This window comes from Cinclus cinclus, chromosome 1 (assembly GCF_963662255.1).
Source record: "Cinclus cinclus chromosome 1, bCinCin1.1, whole genome shotgun sequence".
NCBI classification, from domain to species: domain Eukaryota; kingdom Metazoa; phylum Chordata; class Aves; order Passeriformes; family Cinclidae; genus Cinclus; species Cinclus cinclus.
In genome coordinates, this window is record NC_085046.1 from 63,857,536 (window position 1) to 63,882,054 (window position 24,519).

The window sequence follows — 24,519 nt, forward strand, 5'->3', positions numbered from 1 at the left end:
CAGTTCCAACATTTTCTAGCAGTGACTTAACAGTGAACGTCTGGTTAGCATTTCTGCAAAGACAGTTTGACAACCCTCTATGCTCTGCTAATAAGAAGACACTGCTGTTTAAGTTAAATACATATTTGATCCCAAATCTCATGGAACCACTGACTTGAATTCCTGTTTATGAATCCTATTTATGAATCTTTTGAATGTGTTCCAGTATTTCACCAAGTTGTAATGTTGTGTGTGTCATACAGCACAGGTGGTCATCTGCCTTCTAAGGTAAACTGCTTCCTTTTGTGGCACGCTCTCCATCACCCCACCTTGGAATGTACAGCACTGAGTATAACAAATTACCACTGAGCAGAAAGGAAGCAGCACTTAGCTGAAACACTGTACTTATTAAATATCCTTTATTTCCTGATTGTTCTACTTTATTTTATTTTTAATCAATATCATGCTCTTTTGAGCAAAGTTAAGTGGTCCTGTGTCATAGACCACTAATTGCTGCTTGATACTATCATTGTTTTTATAAATGCTTCAGGTGGTGGCTTGTCAGCTGTTTCAAGCTAATAAAAGGAGGAAGCAAAATTCAGTAAAAATAAATAAATGATGAAATAGGAGTCAGAAATCAGTAAGTGGAGAACAGGCCTTGCCCAGGGTTCCCTGGATACCCTTCTGTTGATTTCAGCAGTAGTTACATTTGAATAAAAGCTATACTAAGTTAGGACTTCAGAATTTGTCTCTTCCTCTGCCCCTATCAGTACTGCTACAAACACTTGCTACGTCCTGCAGTATCATTATGTAAGAGGTTTTCTGAACATTTCTAGATCTAAATTCAGATCTCCAGAAATTAATAGCCTGTCTTTTGTGGAAGTACAAAACAGGTGATGTGGAAAACTGGAGGTGTATCTTGTGCAGTTTTTCTAGTTAGGAATGTTCTGTAGACATGAGAGAAGCCACAGAGCTGAAATACAAACCAAAGTTGGTTTGTAATTGTCCAAGAGTACTGAAGGAGCTAGCAAATGTTAGAGCAGGACCATTCCCATCACCTATCAAAGGTGTCTTGGGAGTCTGGGGATGTTCCTGCTGACAGAAAGCGAAACACCGTTATTCCAGTTTACAAGAAGGGTATGAGGGAAACTAAACACAGAGGCATGGGGTATTGGCCACATCTCTAGGAAGCCTGTTCCAGGGTTTGTCCACCCTCTCACTTAAGAACTGATTACTCGTGTCAGGTCTGAACCTTCCTGAGGGACACAACTTTGAGCCATTCATATGCATCCTGTCACTGGATCCCATGGAGAACTCAGCACCTCCCTCTCCACTTCCCCTCCTTGGGAAGCTGTAGTGAGCAATGAGTTCACCCCTTGGCCACCTTCTCTCCAAGCTAGATGAACCCAGTGCCATGGCCACTCCCCACAGTACCTACCTTTCAGTTGCATCACCAGCTTTGCTGCCTTCTTCTGGCACATTCAAAGATCTTCATGTCCTTCCTAAATTGCGGGGTTCAATTTATAGGATTGCATTCCTGTACAATGTTCCCTCAGAGTATGGGAATGCAGTTAGTACAGCTGTAGTGAGTCAGTTCAGCATGTGCTATGTCAGCATTCATTTGTCTTGTGCAGCCCTTTGCAGAGAGGAAAGCGTGGTCTGAAAATGCGCTGGCTAACAGTTTGTTTTCAGATGTAACTCAAAGCGTAGGTTTTAGCGCATAAATCTCCTTTGAATAGGATTCAAATGTCATTTGAAATCTTTGCTTTTTGAAGACTGTCTTTTCCCTGAAAATCATCTGGACAGAAGATACTCCTGTCAAGGGAATTAATCTCTAGCCTCACTCTGCTGATCCATCAGATCCACAATTGGACACACACAAGGGCCTGTCTTGTCACACTGAGCTTCCATCAAAATGTTTCTTTAACTGAATAGAAATAGACTGGCAGCTCTCTGCACTTGCTGCACCAGTTTTGCAAGCCAATTACCAAGTGTGTGCTAGAAGGTTGTTTTGTAGTTTATTTTATTAAAAGTATCAGTAATTTTGTCGCACTGGCATTCTCTGCACTCACAGCATCCATAGACCAGAAAAGTCTGTATCTCATGGTTTATTACTACAGGCCCCATACCCAGCCAAAGCTCTGACAGAAGAGGGTCCCTACCTTAATAAACCACATGTGAAAAACCTTACTCTAGGAATAGATATTATGGGAAATTCTACAGGTGTCTGCTACAATTTAGAGTAGGTAGATGTTCCTGGAGGCATGAGGAGATCATGAGGTGACTGTGAGCCACCAGTGTGACACAGGCAAATGCGTTCCTGTGTGTCAGGCAAGATATTTCCATAGAGAAGGCAAGCATTGTGCAAAGCCTTGGTGAGAACTCACCTTTACCACTATGGATAGTTCTCATTCCTCAGGTTCAAGAAAGATCTGTCTGGTATGACTTCAAGGAAGTCTGGTATGAAGGCAAATAAAGACTAAGCAGTTGATTAGGTGAGAGCCAATAGAAGTTTTCTAGAAGAAGCAAGACAAAGGCTGAGAGAGCAGCCTTCACTTTCAGCAAAGATAACAATGTAGGCAAAAGGAGGAAAAGAGCTATTGAAGTGCAAGGAAAAATCTGGTAAAGAACACAAACTGATTCAGAACTGCTTTCAAAGAAGATGTCACCCTAAGAAGCATGCTCTCTATATCTCTGCAAAGGTCATGCAGAGGGAACCAAACCCCTCTTTTTAACCAGTGACATCACCACAACCAAATGTGTGTATATGGTATGAATGCTCATATTTATATAGTCTGTATGTATATACCAATTTTGGCACCAATGCACAAAATTAGAAGAACAGTGCCTTACTTTCAGTGGGCAAAATACTGAATCCTAAAGAAAAAATATTTTCCAGTGTTTTAAACAAGGTCTGAACTTCTTCCTGCAAACTGAGTTAGGCAAAAGGCATGGAAGTCTCTAGGCTGTTCAGGAGAGATAGGTAGAGCAGGAGAGGTGGAGGAGTTCTGTGTATGTAAGAGAGAGGAACAGCCCTTTTGGTTAGGGATGATGTGGTTAAGTGCCTCTGAGAAAGGATTAAGGGGATGGATGACAAAGCAGGTCTCCTGATGGGATGCTAAGGATCAGGGTTTACTGGACTAATTGTTAGATTCATTTGATGGGAGAATTTACCTGTACTACTGGTTTAATCTCTGTGGCACGTCCAGGGAACGGTATGGTGAGCTATATTCTTCCATACTCTGTATAGTTCAACTTGTAAAAGCTCTGGATAAAACTTTACATTATCATCTATTGTCTTTACTGCAATAGTCTTGAAATCTCCTGTACATGTGATACTGTTCTTTCTTTCTAGGCAGGCAATGTGGTGACAGGAGAGATGGTCGAAGAACTTATTATTTCTGGAGCAGATATTATTAAAGTGGGTATTGGACCAGGTAAGTCAAATAAGGGTGGCTTTTGGTACTGTTGGTAGAGGAGGTGTCCAAATGGAACAAGTGTATAATGCTGTTTTCTTGCCTGTTAGAATGCCAAGACCCACTCGGGTCAATAAAGTACCAGTGAGCTTGTACACAGTGTGTTTAAGACATACACACACAGGGTGCTAGTGTTTCATACTGCACAGTGTTGCATATTGCACCTTCAGTCAGAGAAGATGCCTGTTATTGGAAGCACTGGGCTGCCCGAGTTCCTAACATTATCAGTGGAAACATGTGTTGTATTTGGGAACACTTTTCCAGACTTATGAAGAGTGGGTAAGCCATCCGAGCTCAAGCTCAGAGGATACTGTATTCAAGTGTCCATTTCTATCAAGGAAAGATGGGTTTCTGAATTGCTTTATGATTTGTGTTTCTGTGAAGCTGAGTCATCCTTGTCAATGTTTTCAAACATGAAATGGCTTCAATTGTGAAATACAGAGAACTTTGCCTTTATCTTTTACTATTGTCTGGGAGCTAAAATTTACATTAATGCACTTACAAGCACTCTAACATTTCCATGGATAAACAAGAGGACCCTGAACTTCTTACAGTGTTTTCCCTATCTTCCCTTCCCCAATATTGTTGTCTGGCATACACACTGCCGTAATATTTCTTTTGGTTTTGTTTTGTTTGTTTTTTGTTTTGCTTTTTTGTGTGTTTGTTTGTTTATTTTTGTTGGGTTTTTTTCCCCCCTTCTTTGTGCCTTCCTTCACATGTTCCTTCTCTTACTATTTTCTTCTTAGTCTGCTGCTGGAGTCACCATATGTGGGCTAGATTTTAAAGTGGCTAACACAAATGCCACTGACAGTATAGCTGTGATCAGCCAGTACAGTGCAGGCAGATTTTTTTCTCTGCGGTGACAGATAGTTTTGGTCCATGAATGGATAACTGGAGCAGAGAAAATGATGTAATAAACGTTGCAGTTGTGCCTGGGAAGATATCAAACTATAAATACTGCAAAATACATGCAGAATAAACAACAGAGATTTCATGGTGTAATTGTCATGGGCAAATTCAGATTTAAAAGAAGAATAATTATAGTTTGTAGCCTCAAACATGGAAATAATGAGTAAATGCTGTATAGTCCTCCCTGGAGATCTTCCTGAACACATCTCTGCAAGTTGACCATGGAAAACCACAAGCAACAAATGTTCCTTCCTCAGGTCTTGAGTCTCTTTTCCAGATAATGATCTATCCTGTGGAAAACAGAGGTGATTTATTAAAAAAACATTACATACACTGTAAAGTACAAGCCCTGTGGAAATTATATTAAAACTAATTTTCTTACTATTTTGCAAGAATTCTTCTGAAGTTTTCACTTTGTCATTTCTTTGAAGGATCTTTGGTAACTTTTGTTTTACTTGTAGCTTGAGTATACCTGCATATCAGCTGAGTGAAGGGATCCAGATTTCACTGCATTTGGTTTAGAATCTGTTTTGAAATTCTTGTTACCATGCAGACCTTTTAGGTCTGTATCCTAAATTATAGGACCTAGACTGGCAAAAAGCAGTCCTCATTTTGACTCTTCATTCGAGGAAGAAAATAGAGAAGGCATTCCAAAAGGTCTATAGCCATGTTGCTATGTTGAACTGTAATTAAATTGGTGTGTATATATATAATATACCTTTATTTTTATCTGTGCATACATGCATGCGCATGTATAAATAATATAGTTAAATGATAAGATATAGTTCAAATATTTCCCTTGATGTTGCACTATACAGCTTTCAGATGATTACTTATCTCACTTTTTAAATGATACGTGCTGATATTTTTATGTTCCCCAAAATTGCAGTCAACCAAGTATTTCTGCCTACAGTATTAAACAAAAGATGGGAAAAATTGTTACCAAAAATAATAAAAAAGTACAGATTTTACCAGAGAATTGCTTCTTTAAACATGCAGGAAAGAGATAGAAGTATTTATTAGAAGAAATATTCAGGTAATAAATTAGTTCTTACAGATTGTGTTTCTAGTCCTTTTGTCCCTTCCCTTTAGGCACCTCAGTCAGATTTACTTTCTTGTGATGCAGTAATTCCCTCATTGAAAATCATTACTGATGAGAATTAAAGTAGGACTAGCCCTGGAGAAGAAAAGGGGGACATTAGTCTTCTCGGCCACAGCTCCCATGAAGCGATGTGAGAGCATTTCAGAACTTAAGTTCCTATGTGCTTCTTTTATCTGTGAGAAGCCAGCATTGGCAATAGAGACTTCTTTAGAGAAAAATAATGCTGATTGAAACACATTTTTTCTGTATCATTTCTGTCATCCTAATGGGATGTGTTTATTCCTCTTGTTCTCTTGTCTAGGTTCTGTGTGTACCACTCGGATTAAGACAGGGGTAGGCTATCCACAGCTAAGTGCTGTTATTGAGTGTGCAGACTCAGCACATGGCTTGAAAGGACATATCATCTCTGTAAGTAATTATCATCCACTCTGATTCCCACTGTGCACATCATTGTAGAACAGAAGAATCAAACAGTCTAGTACCCTGCATGTTGAAGCCTGTCCTGTCATCCCCAGTTGACTCCTGTCATAGCTCCTAGGACAGGCAGCGGAGATCCAGATGTAAAGAAACCAACTCTCTAACGTTAAAAAGATGTGGGCACCTCACTCCTGTTTATGCCTTTCAAAATCTGCTTCTTGCTGCCTGAATGGACAAGCTGTTATGTAAACAGAATGGAAAGCTGGAGAGTGTTTTCACTATTGAAGCAAACAGTAATTCCTATAAAAGACTTCTGAAAAAGGTGTGGAATGTAAACATAACTTTCCTCAGAGTGTGACTGAGGGGCAGGCAGACAGTAGAGGGGAGTACAAGGTGGAATGATGCAAGCCCATCTGTTGGATTGATTCAGATAGCATCCTCACAAAGCTCTCTGTGCAGGGGCAGGAGTGTTTGAGGTGGTTCTTTTGAGCACAGCTGGCACGTGAGCCGCTTATGTTCTTACTAAACTCTGGGGAAATAACAAGCCTGTGGAGGAACAAGAGCATCTGTCTGTATTGCCTGCTAATGGCAGTTTCCACTCCTGTCAGCAAAACCAGATTCACCTCACAGAGAGAAAGTAAATTGGTAAGCATGGCCCAGACTGATCTGGAGTGCAGGCTGCAGCACCCAAAGGTCCCGTGTGCTTGGGCACACACAGGCAGTCAGCGTGTCCTGGCCGTGTCAGGCTGGCACAGCCTCTGCAGGCTGCCTGTGAGGCAGCTGCTCCTGGGGAGGGCACAGGGGCTCATCTGTGTGCTGTGCTCACAGCCAGCAGCCTCCCTCTGCCGCCCTAGGAGAGACCACACACTGGATTTTAGATCTACTGCCAAGTGAAATCTCTGGAAGGCCCTGGTTTCTTCGACCCAGTGAGGACTAGTATCCATGTGAGGAAAGAGGAGTGTTGTTTTATGTTGCGTTGCGTTGTGTTGCGTTGTGTTGTGTTGTTGAGGAGGGAGGCGAGAGGAAAACAAACTGATTGGGGATGGGCAAAGGGCTTGACTGGGTGTCTTGGAGTATAATGGAGTAGGAACGTGTGTTAATCAGATCTCTCTTGCTCTTTATTGTTAATGAATATGCAGTCCCTCCTCTCCACGGCTCCTCTATATATGAATTTTGCAGAAGAAAAGAGAAGCAGACTGTGATTTTTATGACTTGGGTAGTATTGCAAGTGTTTCTGTTTATAATAGACAATACAACGTGTGCAATAGAGCATGAAAGCCTCACTCATTACTGTGAAGGCTGGATAAGTATAGGTGTCATCCTGGCAGTGGTGCTCAGAGACCCATCCTAGTTTTGCAATAATCATTTTCTGCTAGCCGCCCTCAGAAGAATGCTGTTATCCTGATTTTACAAGAAAACACGAAGTGTGTATTCAGACTGTTGAAAAATTAGATGATTCTTTACTGTATCTCCTTTCCTGCTTTGGGAATGGATCAGTTTTTGACTTGCTCAGGTTTCAGTGATCCCACACCTATCAGCCCCCTATGGGGGAATGTAGGAGGGCAATTTGATACCTGTCTACTACCAACATCTGGGCTAAGAGAAATACCTTTAGCTGTGTCTGGGGTCTCAGCTCAACTCTGTCACACAATCTAAGAAGAGTAAAGCCAGGGTAAGGACATTATGCCTGAATTGTGGAGCATTCAGATGAGTATTTATTGGTGTATTTATTAGGGAGAGAAAAGGCTGGACTGCATGGTTGTTGCCAGACCTCTGGCAAGAATATAATGGAAGAGAGGTATCCTCATGACAGAAAAACACCATATGGCAGCAATTCTAAGTATAGAATTGGGTCTGGTGGCAATGAGTATACGTGGCATCCCTCAAAATGCCTCACTGCTGTTTTTCTGGGGATCGAAGAAGGGACACTCCCTGCCTGAGCCAAAAGAAATCCCTACAGGCAGAGTATTACCACAGCTGTGCCAACTCCCCAGGAGAAAATATGTCCAACAATTTTTGTTATGTTGATATGGAAGTAGCAGGAAGGATTTGAAATGATTCAAACCCTACCAGCTAGCTTCATGTAGATTATAGCTAATGGTTTGATATGGGTTAGGCCCTTGGGGTGCTTTCCTGTATCCACTTCTGTCTTGTCCAGTACCTTCATCAAATTAACTCCTCATTCTTGTTATGTTGGTACAATTTCCATATGAAGGAAAAGAAGTCTTGCTCTCAGAATGAGGAAGTGGTGGTGCTGAGCACAGTATAGGCACAGCAGAGAACACAGTATGACTGAACCTGATCTTCAGGAGCTCTACTGGGATGGGAGCACAAACTGAGATTTTAAACATTCCTATTACTGAAGTTATCACGTATGCTTTTTGGAACCGATGCGTTGACAAGGAAGGTGACAATTTTCAGGCAAACACAAGTGAACACCTGGTGTCTGTCTAGTCATTTACACAGAGAAGTAGGAGGTAAAATTGCACCAGTTACTTTCCTCATGCTAAATTATCTGTAAGACTTGCAGTTCACCTCAGAAATTAATCTTTCATGACTCACTGAAAGCAGAGAGGAAACCCTCCCTAAGATACAGACATGGTTTCTGTCCTGAGCTGTTTGTCTGGGAGCCAGTAGTCTCAATTTTCATTCTTGCTAATCCATTGGCCTTGAGAAAGTACTGCAGTGAGTTACAGTGGAGGGGGCCTGCTGGAGATGTTTCGTGTAGGTCAGAGAACTCTGCTGGACAGAGAGGCAAGTCACATATCCTAGTAAGCCAGCAATGTGGAGAATGCAAAGCAGCCCTACATGTGTCCTCATGTGGCTATCATTTGACAGAGATCCCTGCTTCCCTTTCTCCCTGCCTGGGTGATAGGTCACCAGCATTCAGTGAAAAGAATGACTAAGGTCTTCTTCACCCAGCTAGTGCCATACTGTCCCTTTTTTCACACAAAAATATAACTGGTATACGTAGTTCAGAATAAAGCACCATATGTATTGTTTTTACTGCTGAATATGCCACATATTTTATGTATCTCCTGCATAATAGCTTTCTGTTTGCTGATACTGTTTATGCAGTTTGTTATAGAGGATGCTTGAAACATAAATCACAGTTATAAACTCATTATAAATTGCATATAATGCTAAATATTCTACCAGGTGTACTTGCTGTATTTTTTTTTTCCTCAGGCTAAATTTTGTTGCTGTAAAATTGCTTATCTCTTTGGAGAACAGGACTGGGGACAAAAACATTACTTCAGCCACATTACAGTAATTATGTTGACTGGAAAGCTGCTTCCCCCATCCTTCTTCCTAGCACCCAATTGGCTCAGAATCATGCTGTCTACAAGTTCCATGACCATAACCCTTTCCAATACTCTTACTTTGGTGCTATTCCGGTTCTGAATTCAGAGGCAGATTTTTACAGATAAATTTCCCCAGGGTTCTGAGGTAGAGGCTGAGCCTGCAGCAAGCTCTGTAACTGAAGCCCAGCCATCTCTAAGTCATTTTGAACCCAGACCCAGGGCCCTGTGGGGATAAGCTGAATTTCAAGGGTAAGCTTCCAAGGCATTGCAGCAGCAGAATGCTCTTACTTTGTAAACAGAGTGCCTGCTTTTTTCACATGGGATGAAGTGCTTTACTGCATATAGCTTTATTATATAGCCTCTTCTGCTGTAACTGCTTAGTATGTTCCCTTTTTGTTTCCCTTACTGTGAATCACTAAATTTAACTGCTTATCTGAAGTAACAGGAGACATCTACAGATAAAGAAGGGCTGTGAATCAACACTGTCAGTTCCTTTTATCTTAAATGGTAACCTGTGAGCTTTTGGGCAAGTCTCTTAAGCTGCTCAGCATTTTGTAACTTAGTAACATTCAAAGTGATATTTTTTGAAGCTGGTGATTAATGGTTGCGCAGTAAGACCCCTCATCCTCATGGCACCTCTGAAGGCATAAAACCTTCATCACTGCCACTAATGGGTTAGTTATAAAAGTCAGATACTGAGCCACCCAAAAAACAACTGACTTCAACCTACCTACTGGAAAGCATTCAAAGCCAGTGTCTCTCAGATAGTAAGAGTCCTAAAACTGTTCTTTGAAGATTATTAGACCCTTCTTTCTACCCTGGCTATTCCTCCCCTGACACATGCACACACACTCACACCCTCCTCCAGGCTGTAACAGACTCGTTAAAGGGAAAGAATCGCACAAGCAGAGCCCTTAAAAGGAGAGAGAGATTCATCTGTCAGCCCAGCACTCATTCCTGGAGCTCACAGCAAGGATGTCTATGCTCAACAAAAGGCATAATGTGATAGAGGTTATCAGCAAATGGAATAAAAGCCTTTAAAGTTCTACCAAGTGCTGTTTGCAGTGGGGTGCCCTTTGAAAAGCCACTCACTTTTGGATCCAGCCGCTCAGTTTGTGTCTGAATCCTCTTCTGGGCACACAGAGTTTCTAGCCCATAGCCCTGCTGCCAGCTGTCCATCAAAGCCAGCTCTAATGTGGCTGATGGTGGGGGTGTTTGGCTGTGCTTGGCCACAGGTCATGCACAGCCATGCATTTCTGCCAACAGGGAGGTGAAACAGCATGAGGTAACTGGCCAGTCTGAGGATAGCTTCAAAAGCAGGAAAGGTGCTGGCAGTCTGCAATGGATCCAGATCATCAAAGGAATGGGGAGCTCTCCTGGTACAATGACTGTGTAGACTAAAGGATCTTTCATCTGGTGCTCAGACCATTACAGATCCTAAAGAACCATAGCACGTGATGAGCTCTGCTGTGCTCCTTTCCTTTTTTCCAGCTCTATCACACATACATAACCTCTCTCCCCTCAACTGAACCCCCTTCATCAGCCACTGCATTGCACTGAAACTGAAATGTATGGGTTTAAAATACTAAAGGTCCAGAGTGCTAATGTTTCTTTACCAAGCCCATAGCGAACAGTAAGGAGTAGGGTGAGAGGTTCATTTTCACTTACTAAAGATTGTATTAACCAGGTTTGTTAGAGATTATCAGATAAAAATCCAACATAATTGATGGTCTGTTCCCTCTCCCCTCTCACTGTGACTTTTTAATGTATTGTAAACTGCTGAGGAAGTTATTTTAAATATCTTTGGTGGTTTAAGGTAGAGGCTTGTGGTACCTCTGCATCACACAGCCTCTCATTAAAATAGCAGGGGATGATTCAGATCATCAGAGGAGGTTTTGTTTTCTGGTTTCTGGGATTTGGAAACTTGCAGTCAGGAATTTGTATTGCTGCTGTTACCAGTAGCAATTATCAGTAGACTGTACAGTAGAGTAGGTGAGCCTCAAGGAGGTGAGCGGTGGAAAGAATTACCTGGATTCCCTGAAAAAGTAGCCACGATGGTACATCCCAAGTGCACAGTCAGCTCTCTTGACACACTGTTTCTGAGCAGGGGCCACAGTGCTGCAGGTCACAGAGCTCCAGTGTTCACTGGGTCCCTGAGTGACCCTGCTGCCACTCATTATTTTGTCGTCTTTTCTTTGTGCAGGATGGAGGATGCAACTGCCCAGGAGATGTCGCCAAAGCGTTTGGTAAGGACAGTGTGTTGTGACACCCCCACATGTCTCCAGCGGCCCTGGCAGCAGGGATGCAGGAATCGGTGTGACCGAATGTGTAATCAATTAGCAGGAGGTTGCGTTAGTCCCTCTAGCTGATTCCAATGAAATTTATGCACCAGACATGGATTTGCTCTTTGGAGCAGTCCAAATTTTGCAGTGCAAAACATAGAGCGGTCAAAGTGCTATTTAGAAATTATCTGCCAGGTGTGTATAAGACACAGCTGCTGGGAGAGTAATACAAAGAAAACTGATAAGAGTTTCTTCTGAGTAGGGTTCAGAGATGCCTGTAACATTGCCAAATTTGGCTGACTTGAGCCCTGAGTGGAAGAAGAGCTGGTGGAATGCATGTTGGACTGAAGAGAGAAACAAAAAGGCAGGCCAGATCCCTGGAGGTGTTCTTGGGATCAGCTGTCCACTTGAAAGGATGAGATTTTATTTATACTGTATCCCCTAGAGCTAGGCAGATGTCTAAAACATCTAAGTTAATAATTAACAGATTCTGTTTTCATGTCAGTAACTTGAGTGAATTGCATCAGCTCTTGGTGATAGAATAGAGAATTTAATCTGTGAGTATTTTCTGTTGGGCATGAAAGTTATGTTGGTATGGGGGGGGGGGGGTCAAACTCATGATTGTCACTTAGCCATAATCTTGTTACAGCAGCATATGGGAAGCAGGCGCTAAATGCATCCTGAGATGACAAGACATTTAAAGGTACTCCCCCATCTCCCAAAATGCCAGACTCCTGAGAGGTGTCAAGTAGGGTAATGCCTGGAATACAGTGGGACAGCACAGTCTCTCACTGGGATTTCAGGGATAGCATATTGTGATGCAGAATGTCTGTTTTGCAGGAAGCTTTGCAAGTATGGAAAGTAGAGGCAGACATAAACTCAGATTACAGACCTGCCAAGAAAAACTCCAGGCCTGGAACTCCTGGAAAGGTTGAAAACAAAATCTGTCTTCTAAGTTAGCAGACAGCTCCTGTTTTATGACAGGTCAGATGACAAGGAAGACTTAATTAGAGAATTCTAAGGACAGCTGTGGAGTGATTACTACTATTAAGGAATGTGCATGGTCAGAGGATTTAATATAACCCTTGTGTTACCCAGTGGTGATGTGGTGCAGGGAATAGATACTTCCAGCTGGGTGATTCCAACACAGCTGAACAGCAGCATCCACTCTCTTAGACAAAATTGTATTTAAAAATGCCCAACCTCTCCTCAGTGCTCACTCTGACATGCTGCCTGCAGCGAGGTCTTTGTTCTGCCTTTCTCTGGCTCCACAGCCCACTAAGTTCTTATTGGTGGTGTGGTCCCTGGGAGTGTGTGAACTGAAACTGTGACCTCACTGTCTTCCCAGCTGTCTGCACAGAAACCTGGCCTGTGGAAAACGTCTTTATTCAACAAGAGCATTTCCAGAAGGAAGGAACTTCACAGTATTTCAAATGTTTTTCTTTGTAGTGTTTATTACTGGTCTGAAAGATCCTTATATTCTCTTTGGGCTAACTGAACCTGAGCCTGCTTGAAACCTGTGAAGAGACAGCTTCTGGCTTTGCTGTTCATCAGGAGGTCCTGGGATTCACAGTGCTACATGTCTGAAGGCTGGCATGGAATTATCCCTTGGACAGAGGAGCATCAGAAAGCTGATATTTTCCAGGCAATAGTTGTACTCTTGATAGTAACCCAGACAGATCAGTGTGACTGTGTGTCAGAGCTACAGAGCTGGAAATGATGGAGATGACCCCGAGGCAATAAACTTACTGTGTCTGTTTATGTACACTTAAGGTAGACACGCTATGAACATCTGACAAGCTGGACCCAGATGTGCATTTGTCAAAGGGATGTGGTGAAATAAGCTTTGAGATAACATTATTACTATCAGTATTTATTAAGTGCTACTGAAGTGATTGGCTATCTGAGCCTTGTAGAATGTAGCCACCAGTCAAAGCCTTGATACTGAATTGTCTGGCACAGACCTATGTGCTTGAGTTACATGAATATATTGGATAGCAAACACTGGGTGATAAAACACCCAGATCTACAGTTCCATCTAGGGATGAAGGCCTGGGCATGGGCAAGCATAGGCAAGAGACAAGAAGAGGACTTTGGTTAAAGTAATTATGCTGTCTCTTTCTGGTGGATCACTGTAAAATCTTCATGGGATGGAATTATTCCCTATAAAGCAGTGACAGAGCATGTATTTGAATTATGGGAAGTGTGAGGGAGTCCCAGATCTGAAGACAAGCACTGACAAATGGCTAAAGGTGTGACTGGAAGAGCCAAGTTCATGGAAACAGAATGAGTAGATTGGATTGAGTGAAAGAATTGTGAAGAACCAAGAAATAGATGTTGAGAAGCTTTAAGGTGCACCTGTGACTTGGTATTAGGACTCAGAGGTAGTTTGGGCATTTTGAACAGAGGGGAAACAAGGTAGAGGCCTATTTAAAAAAGCATGGAACAGGGAAGCACTGAAGGTGAGGGACAGAAATGCTGGGAGAAACATACTTTAGGACAGACTGCTGGAGTTCTAGGACTGCTGTATGGGAACCTGGTATGGATGCGATAAACTGAAGATGTCGCTGCCATCTGGGTATTAGAGATGATAATGAAAACTATGTTGGTTGATAGGAAAGAAAAGAGCTGTTTTGAGGCAGCAATGAGAGAAAGCATGAAAGAAATTTATGCTGGGCTCTCAGATGGCACATACAACTGAACCCTTGGAAAGGCTGATAACATGAACACATTTCTCAGAATGCTCCAGGGAGGCAATACTGTCTCCTTTTTTAATGATGAGAAGTCAAGGCACAGAAATACTAAGTTCTATTGCTTGAGGTCACATATATTTTTGTGACACAGGCAGGAAAGAATGTGCCTTTTGAATCTTATGCCAGCATATTTAACACATTACTGCTGTTCCTTACAGCAGTAGTGAGAAGAGATGCAGGAACAAGGAAGGAAAAGGAAGGAAAAATCATATGGAAAAGTCAACTAGGGGACATACACTAGCTCCAAATTATACCAGATTGCACTGGCTTGTTCTCCAGTTTTCAACAGCTGTATGTATACATACTGCTGCAAAGGCTCACTGGCTCAACTGGAGCACAGGTGAATATTAATTCCAGGGCAAGCTTTGGTCCAGGCAAACTTACACTGCATCTGTCTGGAGAGCTGCCCAGCTCACAAATCCAGGCTTACTCGAGCTGAATTTGCGCAGAGCCAATCTGGTTATCAGTGTCTTGTATAATCAGGCATACAAAAGACATCTGAGGGACTCTATCCAGATCCAGCAGAACTGTGTGAGTGCTGCAAGCTTGGGCTGGCGTCAGCACTGCTATTCTGTAATGGCTTGAAAGAGGAGGCACTGTGAAATGTGAATTGAGCAAAATCAGCCCAGAAACAGCATAGGGCTCAAGGGGAAAGTCAGTGCATGAAAGTGGCATCGTGTAAAACCAGGACGAGTCTGGTCAGGTCGGATGAGCTACAGGGATGTTTGTGTGCAACATACCCCATCACATCCTGTATTATCTAGGGTGTTGTTGCCAGGTGTTCCCAGTCCCCCACAACCTAAAATAATGGCATGCTGTCAATCTGCACTTGTAGACAAAAGACTGCAGATGGATGTTGCAAACATCACCGGTGCTTCTGGTGGTTATACAAGAAAAAACGTGCAGAAGTTAAAGACCATGCTAAAAACTACAACCTCCTGGTCAGATATTAGCTGATGGAAACATAATGAAACAGACTTGAAACTTTCAGACATCTTTGCAACACTGAAGCATACTGGAAGGTTCTGGAGAACACTGGAGAAGTAGGTTTAGTATGGGCTTGTCATTTCTAGAGCAGCAGGGCAGCAAGCGTCGTTTCAATGTTTAGACGTGCTGCATCTGCTGTAACATAGCTCCTCTCTTCTGGAAGAGCTTGATTAATTGTGTTGAGGTTTGCAAAAGTTACTCAAGTTGGATGAGTTTCAATCCTGTAATTCAAACATATTTACTTCCCTCCCAAAAATATGCAGGCGAAAGGAAAATAATAAATAGATACTGAAGTGCACAGGAACCAAAATTCTGTGATTCTGAAGCGTAGATTTTATGTGCCTTTTGCATTGGATTATTAATTTGAAGGCTGTAAGAACCACAACCAAAAATGGCACTAGAATTGGGGATCAGGAGATAATATTGACAAGACAGAGTCCAGAATGTCTTTTGGCAGGCTTTTTACCTGTTTAATCGCCCTCTTTGCAGCCTTGACCTCAAATCTGTCCCTCCTTCCTCATGTTTTCTTCCACCCATGATGAAGACATAAACTAAGTTTCCCAGGGTGCTTATTTTTTGCAAAGATACATCAATTCTGTGCTAGATAGCAACAGGAATTTGCCACCAGTAATTAAAATATGAGTATTCCCTTTGTTTTTGGCAGGTTAATAGTAGTAGCAGACATGAGTTGAACCAAGACCTTAAAACTCAGCCATCTGAAACAAGAAAGCTCAGGAAAACCTGCCAGGTAGCTGACATGATAGGACACCTGAATGGGTGCCTGGTTATAAATATTGCTTGTGATGTGCTTTGCACAAGCTTCATTTTTAGTATCTCTTTACCATGGACACAGCGTTCAGTTCAAGCAGCTACCAGGCAAAGGGAGGTGAGGTCAGCAGTGCCCCAGGCACTGCTGCCAGCTCTGCTCTTTGGCAAAGGGGTCAAGGAAGGAACTGGCACACTTGACCCTTGTCATGTGTAAGATCAAAATATTCCCAAATTCAGGTTTGGCAGAAGCTGAGCAGATTTGATAGGGATTTCACTTACTTTTCAGATTTCAAGGTCTGATGCTATTGTTTGGATAGTGAGAGCGATCAGAGTAAATTCTACTGCCAGGCTTACCTAGTCTGGATCTCCGTAGAGTTCAGATGTGTTCTTAGGAGGGTGGGTGTAATTCAAGCTCATCTGCTTTCTGTGAAATGTGGTTTATGGCTCAGTTCTTCTGCCAGTTCTGGGCAGAAGCTGAGCAGACGGGAGGCCTGTTCTGAGACATATATGTTGAAGAAGCAGAGAGTACAAACAGGAAAATGCTTTGTTTCAGGGGTAGGTCACCACAGGCTCATAGAAGACTGAAAGCCAAACTTTTCCAAGCAAGATTAGATATACCAAAATATCACAGGAGGAGCTGCTGGTGGAATAGTTCCAGCCCAGCTGGAAATATTGGAGATCACAGTAGAAAATTAGGAATTATTCCAAAAACCTTCTTCCTGATCTTACTCCCAGTGGACCCAGTTTCATGGTTTACAAAGCCAGAAGAGATAGACAGACTGAACAGTCATGATTGAGTATTCAGTGTTGCTATTCAGTATCTGGAACATATTTAGGATTTGTAGCTATGGGTTAGAGCTCCTTTGTGGTGCATACGGAGAACCACAGAATGCAGGACTGGTGGTCCTTGGCCTAGAATTTTTAAAAGGAACCAAATGCAGACTCATCCAGATCTCTTTGAGTAGGAATCATCCAGGATGACACGGATCACATCACAAGGTGATGGACTTGAAAAAATCCATAATTTCAGTTAAAAATCTGCTTGGTTTATGTCATTGTTGGGAGGATTACATTACATTTATGAGTCTGTTTTCCTTCAGGGTAATTCCCACTCACCACCTGTGGCCTAGAAAGCTCTTGAAGTAGGAACTATCCGCTTCTCTGTACAGCATTGAGCACAACATGTCCCAGGCCTGTGTTCAGGACTTCTGATTGCTGCAGTAACAGTTAATAAGGAATCATGCTCAGATGCTATTATGAAGTAAAGGGTTACAACTGAATTTGAAAACAAAAGACTGTGGGGTAGAGTAGAATAATCTATATCTCTGTCATTGTAACAGAAAAGGTTTTTTTCCATTTAAAGTACCAGAGAAATACAATTCAGCCTGTGTCAGTTCTACAGTAAAGCTTTTCTTCCAAGTTTGTTGTGACTATTACAGGAGAGGACTCTGTACCAAACTATTAAATGCTGGCTATTGTTTCTGGAGATCACTGTGTTCTTGCTTTGGCTTTCACCTTCTTCTCCTTTCCCTGCTTTCTTACATGTCCCTTTGCTGACCACAGGAGCCGGTGCTGACTTCGTCATGATTGGAGGAATGTTTGCAGGCCATGACCAGAGTGCTGGAGACATTATAGAAAGGAATGGCAAGAAGATGAAACTATTCTATGGAATGAGCTCTGATACAGCCATGAAGAAGCATGCAGGAGGGGTTGCTGAATACAGGTATGAATTCCACACAGGAGCAATTGCAGTGAGCCATCCATGAGGAACTCTTGGGGCAGAATTGTGCAGAAGGAAACAGGCCTATGCTGCTACTCCCATTGAAGAAGTTGTTGCCTACACTTATGACAGTAGATCTGACGGAGGGATGGCATCCAGAGGGAGATGGGGAGAAAGAGCTGGGGTTGGCTAGCTGAGAGCAGTGGTGTTCACTCGTTTGCAGCTGGTGTGATGTGCTATCACTGCAGCACAAGCTGCGTGGTCTGGGAAGTCATTAGGCATTCTTCTGACTTACTGCTCCTTCAGGATGTGTATGAACTAAGTGCTGGAACATGACATACCAGGCTGCAGTTTCCATCCCTCTGCTTGTCCACACTGGGTGTCTTCTTGGTGTAGGGATTCTCAGCTAAACTGCATGCTCCCTTCTGATTGCATAGTGTGTGCTGGTGAACTGGTGAAGCTCAGCTGGGGTTTCCTCAGTAGGAAGATGAGGGCCCAGGACCTCCAAAGCACTTAGGCAGCACTTAGCCTGCTGTATAGTTTTTCTCTTCTGGTAACAGAGCACCAGAGTAGCCTTAAATAATGCAGAATGCAGAAGCTTAGTTTTTGAGCTAAATCCTGAGGGGAGAGGAAAGGAAGACAGATTTTGCAAAGGAATCTGTTGTCCATTGCTATTTTACTCTGGAAAGTGCTGAGAATTTTTACTTTTTGAAAAAGCAGATTATATTAGAACACCTCTGTCTTTTCTCTTACAAGTGGCAGTCTTAGTCACTACCCTTGGACAACATGATTCTTACTTCATTGGAGAATGACTCCTGTCTTACAGTAAACACTGATTTATTTATTTATTACTCTTTTGATTCTTCTCTGCTGGCATAGATTCAGGCTCTTGTCCCATCTGGTAAACTGCTGTTTGCAAGAGTCTCAGACACAGTGACCTTACCTGCAGTTCCGGCCAGATACTCAGGGCTGATGGGTTTTGTTGGCCGCATCTGCTACAACCACTCCCAGCATACAGGTTTTTCCCGATGTGTCCAGCTGCTACCACGGGTAAGAGCTGCAGCTCTGTGAAGGTGACAGCACAGAATGTAAAGCAGAATGGGATCCACAAAACAAAATGGGATTCATGATTTGACAAAGAGACAAGCTGAAAGCAATCCCAGACGTCATGCTAGGTAGAAGGATCTTTGATCCCATCTCCCATTCTCCACACCAGCATTAACTCCTGTGGTGCATTTTGTCTGTACCATAAAATTGTGCACTTGTTCACGTGGCACTCAGTGGAGTGCAAAGTGGTAAAACTTAGCCTCCTTCACAGCATTTGCAACCATCTCCTTTGGCCTAAATCATGGCATGACGGAATCATATGGGCTGTAAGGGACCTTTAAGGTTCATCTAGTCCAACCTCCCTATAATAAGCAGGGGCATCTTTAACTAGATCAGGTTGCTCAGAGCCCTGTCCAGCTTGGCCTTGAATGTTTCCAGGCATGGGGCATCCACCAGGTCTCTGGGCAACCTGTTCAGTGTTTTTGCTTTCAAACACAACTGTTTATTTGCACAAGATGCCTTCTGCCTATGAGACGAGCTGAAATGATGCACCAGAAAGATGTGCTTGCGTATCTCTGAGCTTTGATTCACTTTGGGTTCATGTGCCCAGGTGCACTTCCCAGAAGTAGCATACAGTTTGGGGTCTCTTTTTTGTCCCCCAGCAAGTCTGCTCATCATCAAAGCCACTGAACAAATGTTCTGAGTGGACAGCACTAATAAGTGTCTCACAGTATAAAAGTGGCAGCTGCCAATTGCACAGTGGTGCTGGTGACCTTTTACCTGAATGATCATTTCCTGTCCTGTGCTACTGTGTGCTTGACTCAGCTGGAGTGTGGGAAAGGCCTGGTGCTGCTCAGGCGTGTAGTTAATGGCAGCTCCCTGAGAGATTACAGAGCAGCCCAAGAGTGCTGCATGGATCTCAATGCAGCACAGTCATTAGGGCCTGGCCTCCACAGAGCTGGTGAAAGTTGCAGGAAGAGATTGAGAAAGCTGGCTGTACCAGGGGGACAAAGGACTAAGGCAGCTCTTAAATTCTTTTTCGCCTAGTTAGGTGTGTGTGATCTGACAACAAAATTTATTGCCAGCAGGAGAACTAATTGACACTGGTCCCTTGTAAAAATGAAATAAAGTACAAGTACCCCATCTTGTAGAAGCAAAAGATGTAGAGAAAGGTGCTGTATTTGGCTCAGTGTAGATAGACCTTTTGAAGTGATTATGGGCAATTCTATACAAATTTGGCTTGATCCATAGCTGTATTTGGATTTGCATCCTCGATTTGAGAATTCCCTGGGGACCAGGTTCTGAAACTTTCTCAGCATCATGGCAGCAGGAGCACAATCTGAAATTTTTAGTCCCTGTTGAGATACTGCATTTCTGTGCCACTAATAGGTAGCATAGGAGTCTCCCAGTCTACTGCTATATATAACAGCTCCAATCACTAAATCTGTGAGTTTTGGCTCTTAACTAGGAAAGTGCTGATGCTCATCTTCACTCTACAGCCATGACACAGAGCTGGCTACCTGTACCAGCCTTGGGCTCAGTCTTCCTTGGCCTGTCCCAGCATGAGTATCACTGTGGTTTAAAAATAGCAACTGCTAAATCCAGCATTGTAAATGTGCTGGGCATTAAAGGGTGATTTGAAACAGCACAAAGTTTTCTTTGAATTGCTCTTATAGTAAACGTTACAGGAAGTTTAATTACTTCCTAGTTTAGCTGATGGCAATTGAACACAAAGGGTTCTTAGTCAGCATTTTAAATTCTGGATATCCCAAACTTGACCCAAACAGGTCAAGTCAGTGGGGCTCCTTTATATGCATTTAAGAAGCCCAGCTGTAAGTCTGTATTGGTGACCCAAATAAGGTGTTTTGTCTTTAAAAGAGCCTGAACACTCACTGTGTGTTATTCGAGCAGTGGGAAGCTCAGTGTGCTCAGTGCCCTGCAGAATCAGTCTGCTTGTCATTTAACTTCATCATCTCAAAATTACATATGTTGGCTGGAGAACCTAAGCCTGCAGCAGTTACATTAAAACTGACAGATAAGGTGAGATGGCTGTAGCAGGGAATAAAGTCATGAGAGTAATTGTTTTTGCAATGAATATGTCAAGCTGATCCCATTTAATCCATGTACTCACTTTCATTAATCCTGTGTCATTTATATATTGGCTTATTTTTACATTTTCACCTCCTTCCATGAGGAATATGGATCAGAGCTGGGGATTTCTGAAAGGCAATTTTTATGTTTCTTTTGTGGGAGAAGAGAAATAAGGCAAGCAGTGACTGAGGCTGCATGCAGTATTGTTCAGTTCAAGCCAATTTGTTTTTGTTAACCCTTTTGAAATTTCACACATTTTGTGTGAGCGCTGCAGTTCTATTGTGGCCACTCAGCCAATTCACAGCTGCTACTAAGCTGGGTTTGGGCACTTTATATTACTTGCAGGGTGAAAATTTGGCCACAGAAACAGAATAGCACCAACTGCTGGCTGCTGTTTACCATCTTGTGTATCCCAAATTATAGCCTGGAAGACATGCCCCCAGTTCCTCCACTTCTTAAATGCCCCACACAAAAGATTGCTTCATGCCAGGGCTGCCTGACCCCTTTATTCTGACCCACATTTTGCTGGGCTGACGAGCATCATCACATGTGCTTCCTCCCATGCAGCCTGCTAGGATTCCCACCCACCCCACACATATCCCTCCATGCAGCAGCCTTCAGCCGGCCAGGAGGGGACTGCAGACTGGGCTCTGTGCAAAAAGCCTGAAGCAAATCGTTCTCCCTTTCTTTTCAGTGGCTGGCAAGAGTCAAAGTTACTGCTGAGAGCATCTGAGCACACCTTTCCCAGCCGCTGGGAGCCTCAATTGCTCTGTCATCACCTTTCTTTCTGAGAAGGGGTCACTTTTGGGTCATAACTCCAGGAGAGATGTCAGAGCTGCAAAACCCTCAGCAGTTCCTGCTGACTTGCTTATGCAGCTCTCTGCCAAGTGTGCCAGCTTTTGTGACAGCCTGTGTAATCCATTGTCGTGGTTTATCCCAGCAGGCAGCTAAACACCACCCAGGCGCTTGCTCACTCCACCCCCCAGTGGGATGGGAGAGAGAATTGGGAAATAAACAGCAAAATTCATGGGTTGAGATAAAGACAGTTTAGTGGGACAGAAAGGGAAGGGATAATAATAACAAGAGCAACAATAATACACAAAACAAGTTATACACAATTTTTCACCACTCGCCAACCAATGCCCAGTCAGTTCCTGAGCAGTGGCCCCAGCCAGTTTCCCCCCCCTAGTTTATATACTGAGCATGTTGCCATATGGTATGATGTGTCCCTTTGGCCAATTTGGGTCAGCTGTTCTGGCTGTGTCCCAGTCCAACTTCTTGTGCCCCACACAACGAAAAGGTACAACAGCCTACTTGCTGGTGTGTGTGAGGAAGAGGAAAGTCCTTGACTTCCAGTGTACACAGCTTGGCAATAACTAAGACACTGTTATGTTGTTAACACTGAGGGCTGTCCACAGGACACAGTCCCTTTAGAGCTGTCTCTCTTCTGGCACGAGTCACACAGGGACTACAGTCCCCTTTGGGAGTGCACACCTTTGGCATGGATCACCTCCTTTCAAAGGTGCCTCTAGCTGCACGTCTCCTCAGGTGTGTCTAGATGTCTCCCAGTGGCTGCTGCTGTTTCATAAATATGCTTGAGGAGAGGTTTCAGCTCCTCTGACTCCCTGAAAGTTTGGTGGCTCACACCATGTTTGGAGCCAGGTGGAACCATCTCTGGCATGATGCAGGTCATGGCCTTCTACCACACAGGTCACACTGGCCCCCTGTGTCACCTGAACCCTACGGTGTTTGCCCAACACAGCACCCATGTGGGTGCTGGTAGAACCCAGTTGGATGCTCATTGTGTTGGGCACTCATGAATGTACTAACAGAGTGTTTGGACATAAATAATTTGGGCATGCATGCATGAACTGATTGGATTCTTATGCAAAAATTATTGGCCATTCATGCATGAATTAATTGGGCACTCATGCATTAATTTATTCAGTGCTCATGCATGAACTAATTTGGCACTCACACAAGAACACAGCAAGCCCAGCAATTTGTGGCTTATACGTCACTCCTCAGTAAGGCACATATTGGAGAGCTCTTAGAACATTAATCCAATAAGAACTCTTTGGACATCATCACATTCTTAATGTACATACGTTAAAAACTCCATTTTTCTTCCCTTTGGACCAGCCACTAGGGATTAATACTGTAGCAGTACACTTACTAGATGTCTCTCCTCCATCCCGAGCACTGTGTTAAAGGGGTTAACATTTGGTTATATACACATATGGATACAGATCCCACCCCTCAGCCAAACTACAGCAGTTAATTGTGCACCAGTGTGTGCATACATACAGTAAAATTCCACTCACACTTCCCTGGGAACCAGATGACTCCTCAGCTCGGTCTGACCAACTTACTATCTCTTAAAAACCCCTTTCCTCTGGGGAAAAGGCTGTTGGGGTTAATGTTAGCACAGCATCAGAAACTTCATCCCGTTATCCCTGTGGACAAGGCTGTGGAGCTAACCTCAGACCTCTCTTCTAGCATGTTTTCCCCAGTATGGTATCTGCAGGTTACTCCTTGATCAACAGGATGTCCCACAAGTTCATCAGCTGACACTCTGAGGAGTACTAGCAAGTGTTTAGCTGTCAGAGCTTTGGGGCTGTGTTATTAGGTGTTCACCACTTTTGTCAGTCTTGGTCTCCAAAGCCTGAAGTGGCAACCCACAACCTTCGGCTTCCTAACACCACCATAGCCCCTGCAGGGACATCTCCCAGGGCAGTGGCTGTAACCATCACCCATTTCTGTAATTTCTCACTGAAAAAAGGACCACCAAGTGTTTATGCTTGTAGGAGCAATGTGCAATTTACGACCCTAGGATGGCCAGGCACGAATTAACAGGGAATTTACTTTGAACTGATGGTGCATTCATGCATCAGGTAATTGACCTCTCATGCATGAACTGCACGAATGCAGTAAACCTTGCACTCCTTGCCCAGAAGAGCATGCAGACCTCTGCAGGTGGCAGGATGTGGTAGAATTTGCACTGGTTTCTGCAAATCCCAGACATGCACTGTCTCTCACAATCTCACAGGAAGGTCCCTGGAGCCTGAGTTCAACCTCACAACTTTGGAAGAGGTGGGCATGGCCAGAAAGCCGTAACAGTGGCATGAGTGTCATTTCATGGGTCCAGCCTTTTCCTGCTGGCACTGGAGCTGAAAATAAAAGCCTGGGACCTCCCAGCAGTGCAGGCCATACAACAGACCCCTAAGTCCTGGAAGTCTGTGAGATGCCAGTGGCACATCCATCATCCATTGGCCACTCACTGCAGTGTTTATGTAAGAGTTTCAAGAAAGAGTCAATTACTCATCAGATGTAAGGAGATTAATCATGGCTCCTTACTCACATGATATATCAACACTTTGCCTTTATTGTCTCCCTAGGGCTGTGACCTCGCATTTAACAGGATGAAATATAGCCAGGCTCATGCTGAAGTACCTCCACATAGCAGCTGTTGCTGTTAATGATTCACAAATGGAGCCTACAAACAGGCATGCCCTTTCTTGTACTATCCCCTGGAAACTTTTTTAAGGAAGAAGCAAATAAAGCCACATTTAGAACAATGACAGACCGCTGCCATGATTTCTGCCTCCGTTTTGTAGGGCAGAAGGAAAACGTCTCCTCTTCCCTCCACATTTGTCTTAGACCCTCCCTTCCCAAGGCTTGCC

The 24,519-nt window shown here is 43.3% G+C and overlaps 1 protein-coding gene across 4 annotated transcripts in view; it reads left to right on the plus strand.

The window, feature by feature from the left end:
• GMPR (guanosine monophosphate reductase) overlaps positions 1–24,519 on the plus strand; it is a 47,970-nt gene that overhangs the window by 11,295 nt on the left and 12,156 nt on the right. For all 4 annotated transcript variants that reach the window (XM_062488058.1, XM_062488151.1, XM_062488303.1 and 1 more), the window contains 4 exons: positions 3,335–3,416; positions 5,768–5,874; positions 11,392–11,434; positions 17,542–17,701. In XM_062488058.1, the coding sequence (XP_062344042.1) occupies positions 3,335–3,416; positions 5,768–5,874; positions 11,392–11,434; positions 17,542–17,701 (392 nt within the window). The remainder of the gene's footprint in view (positions 1–3,334; positions 3,417–5,767; positions 5,875–11,391; positions 11,435–17,541; positions 17,702–24,519) is intronic.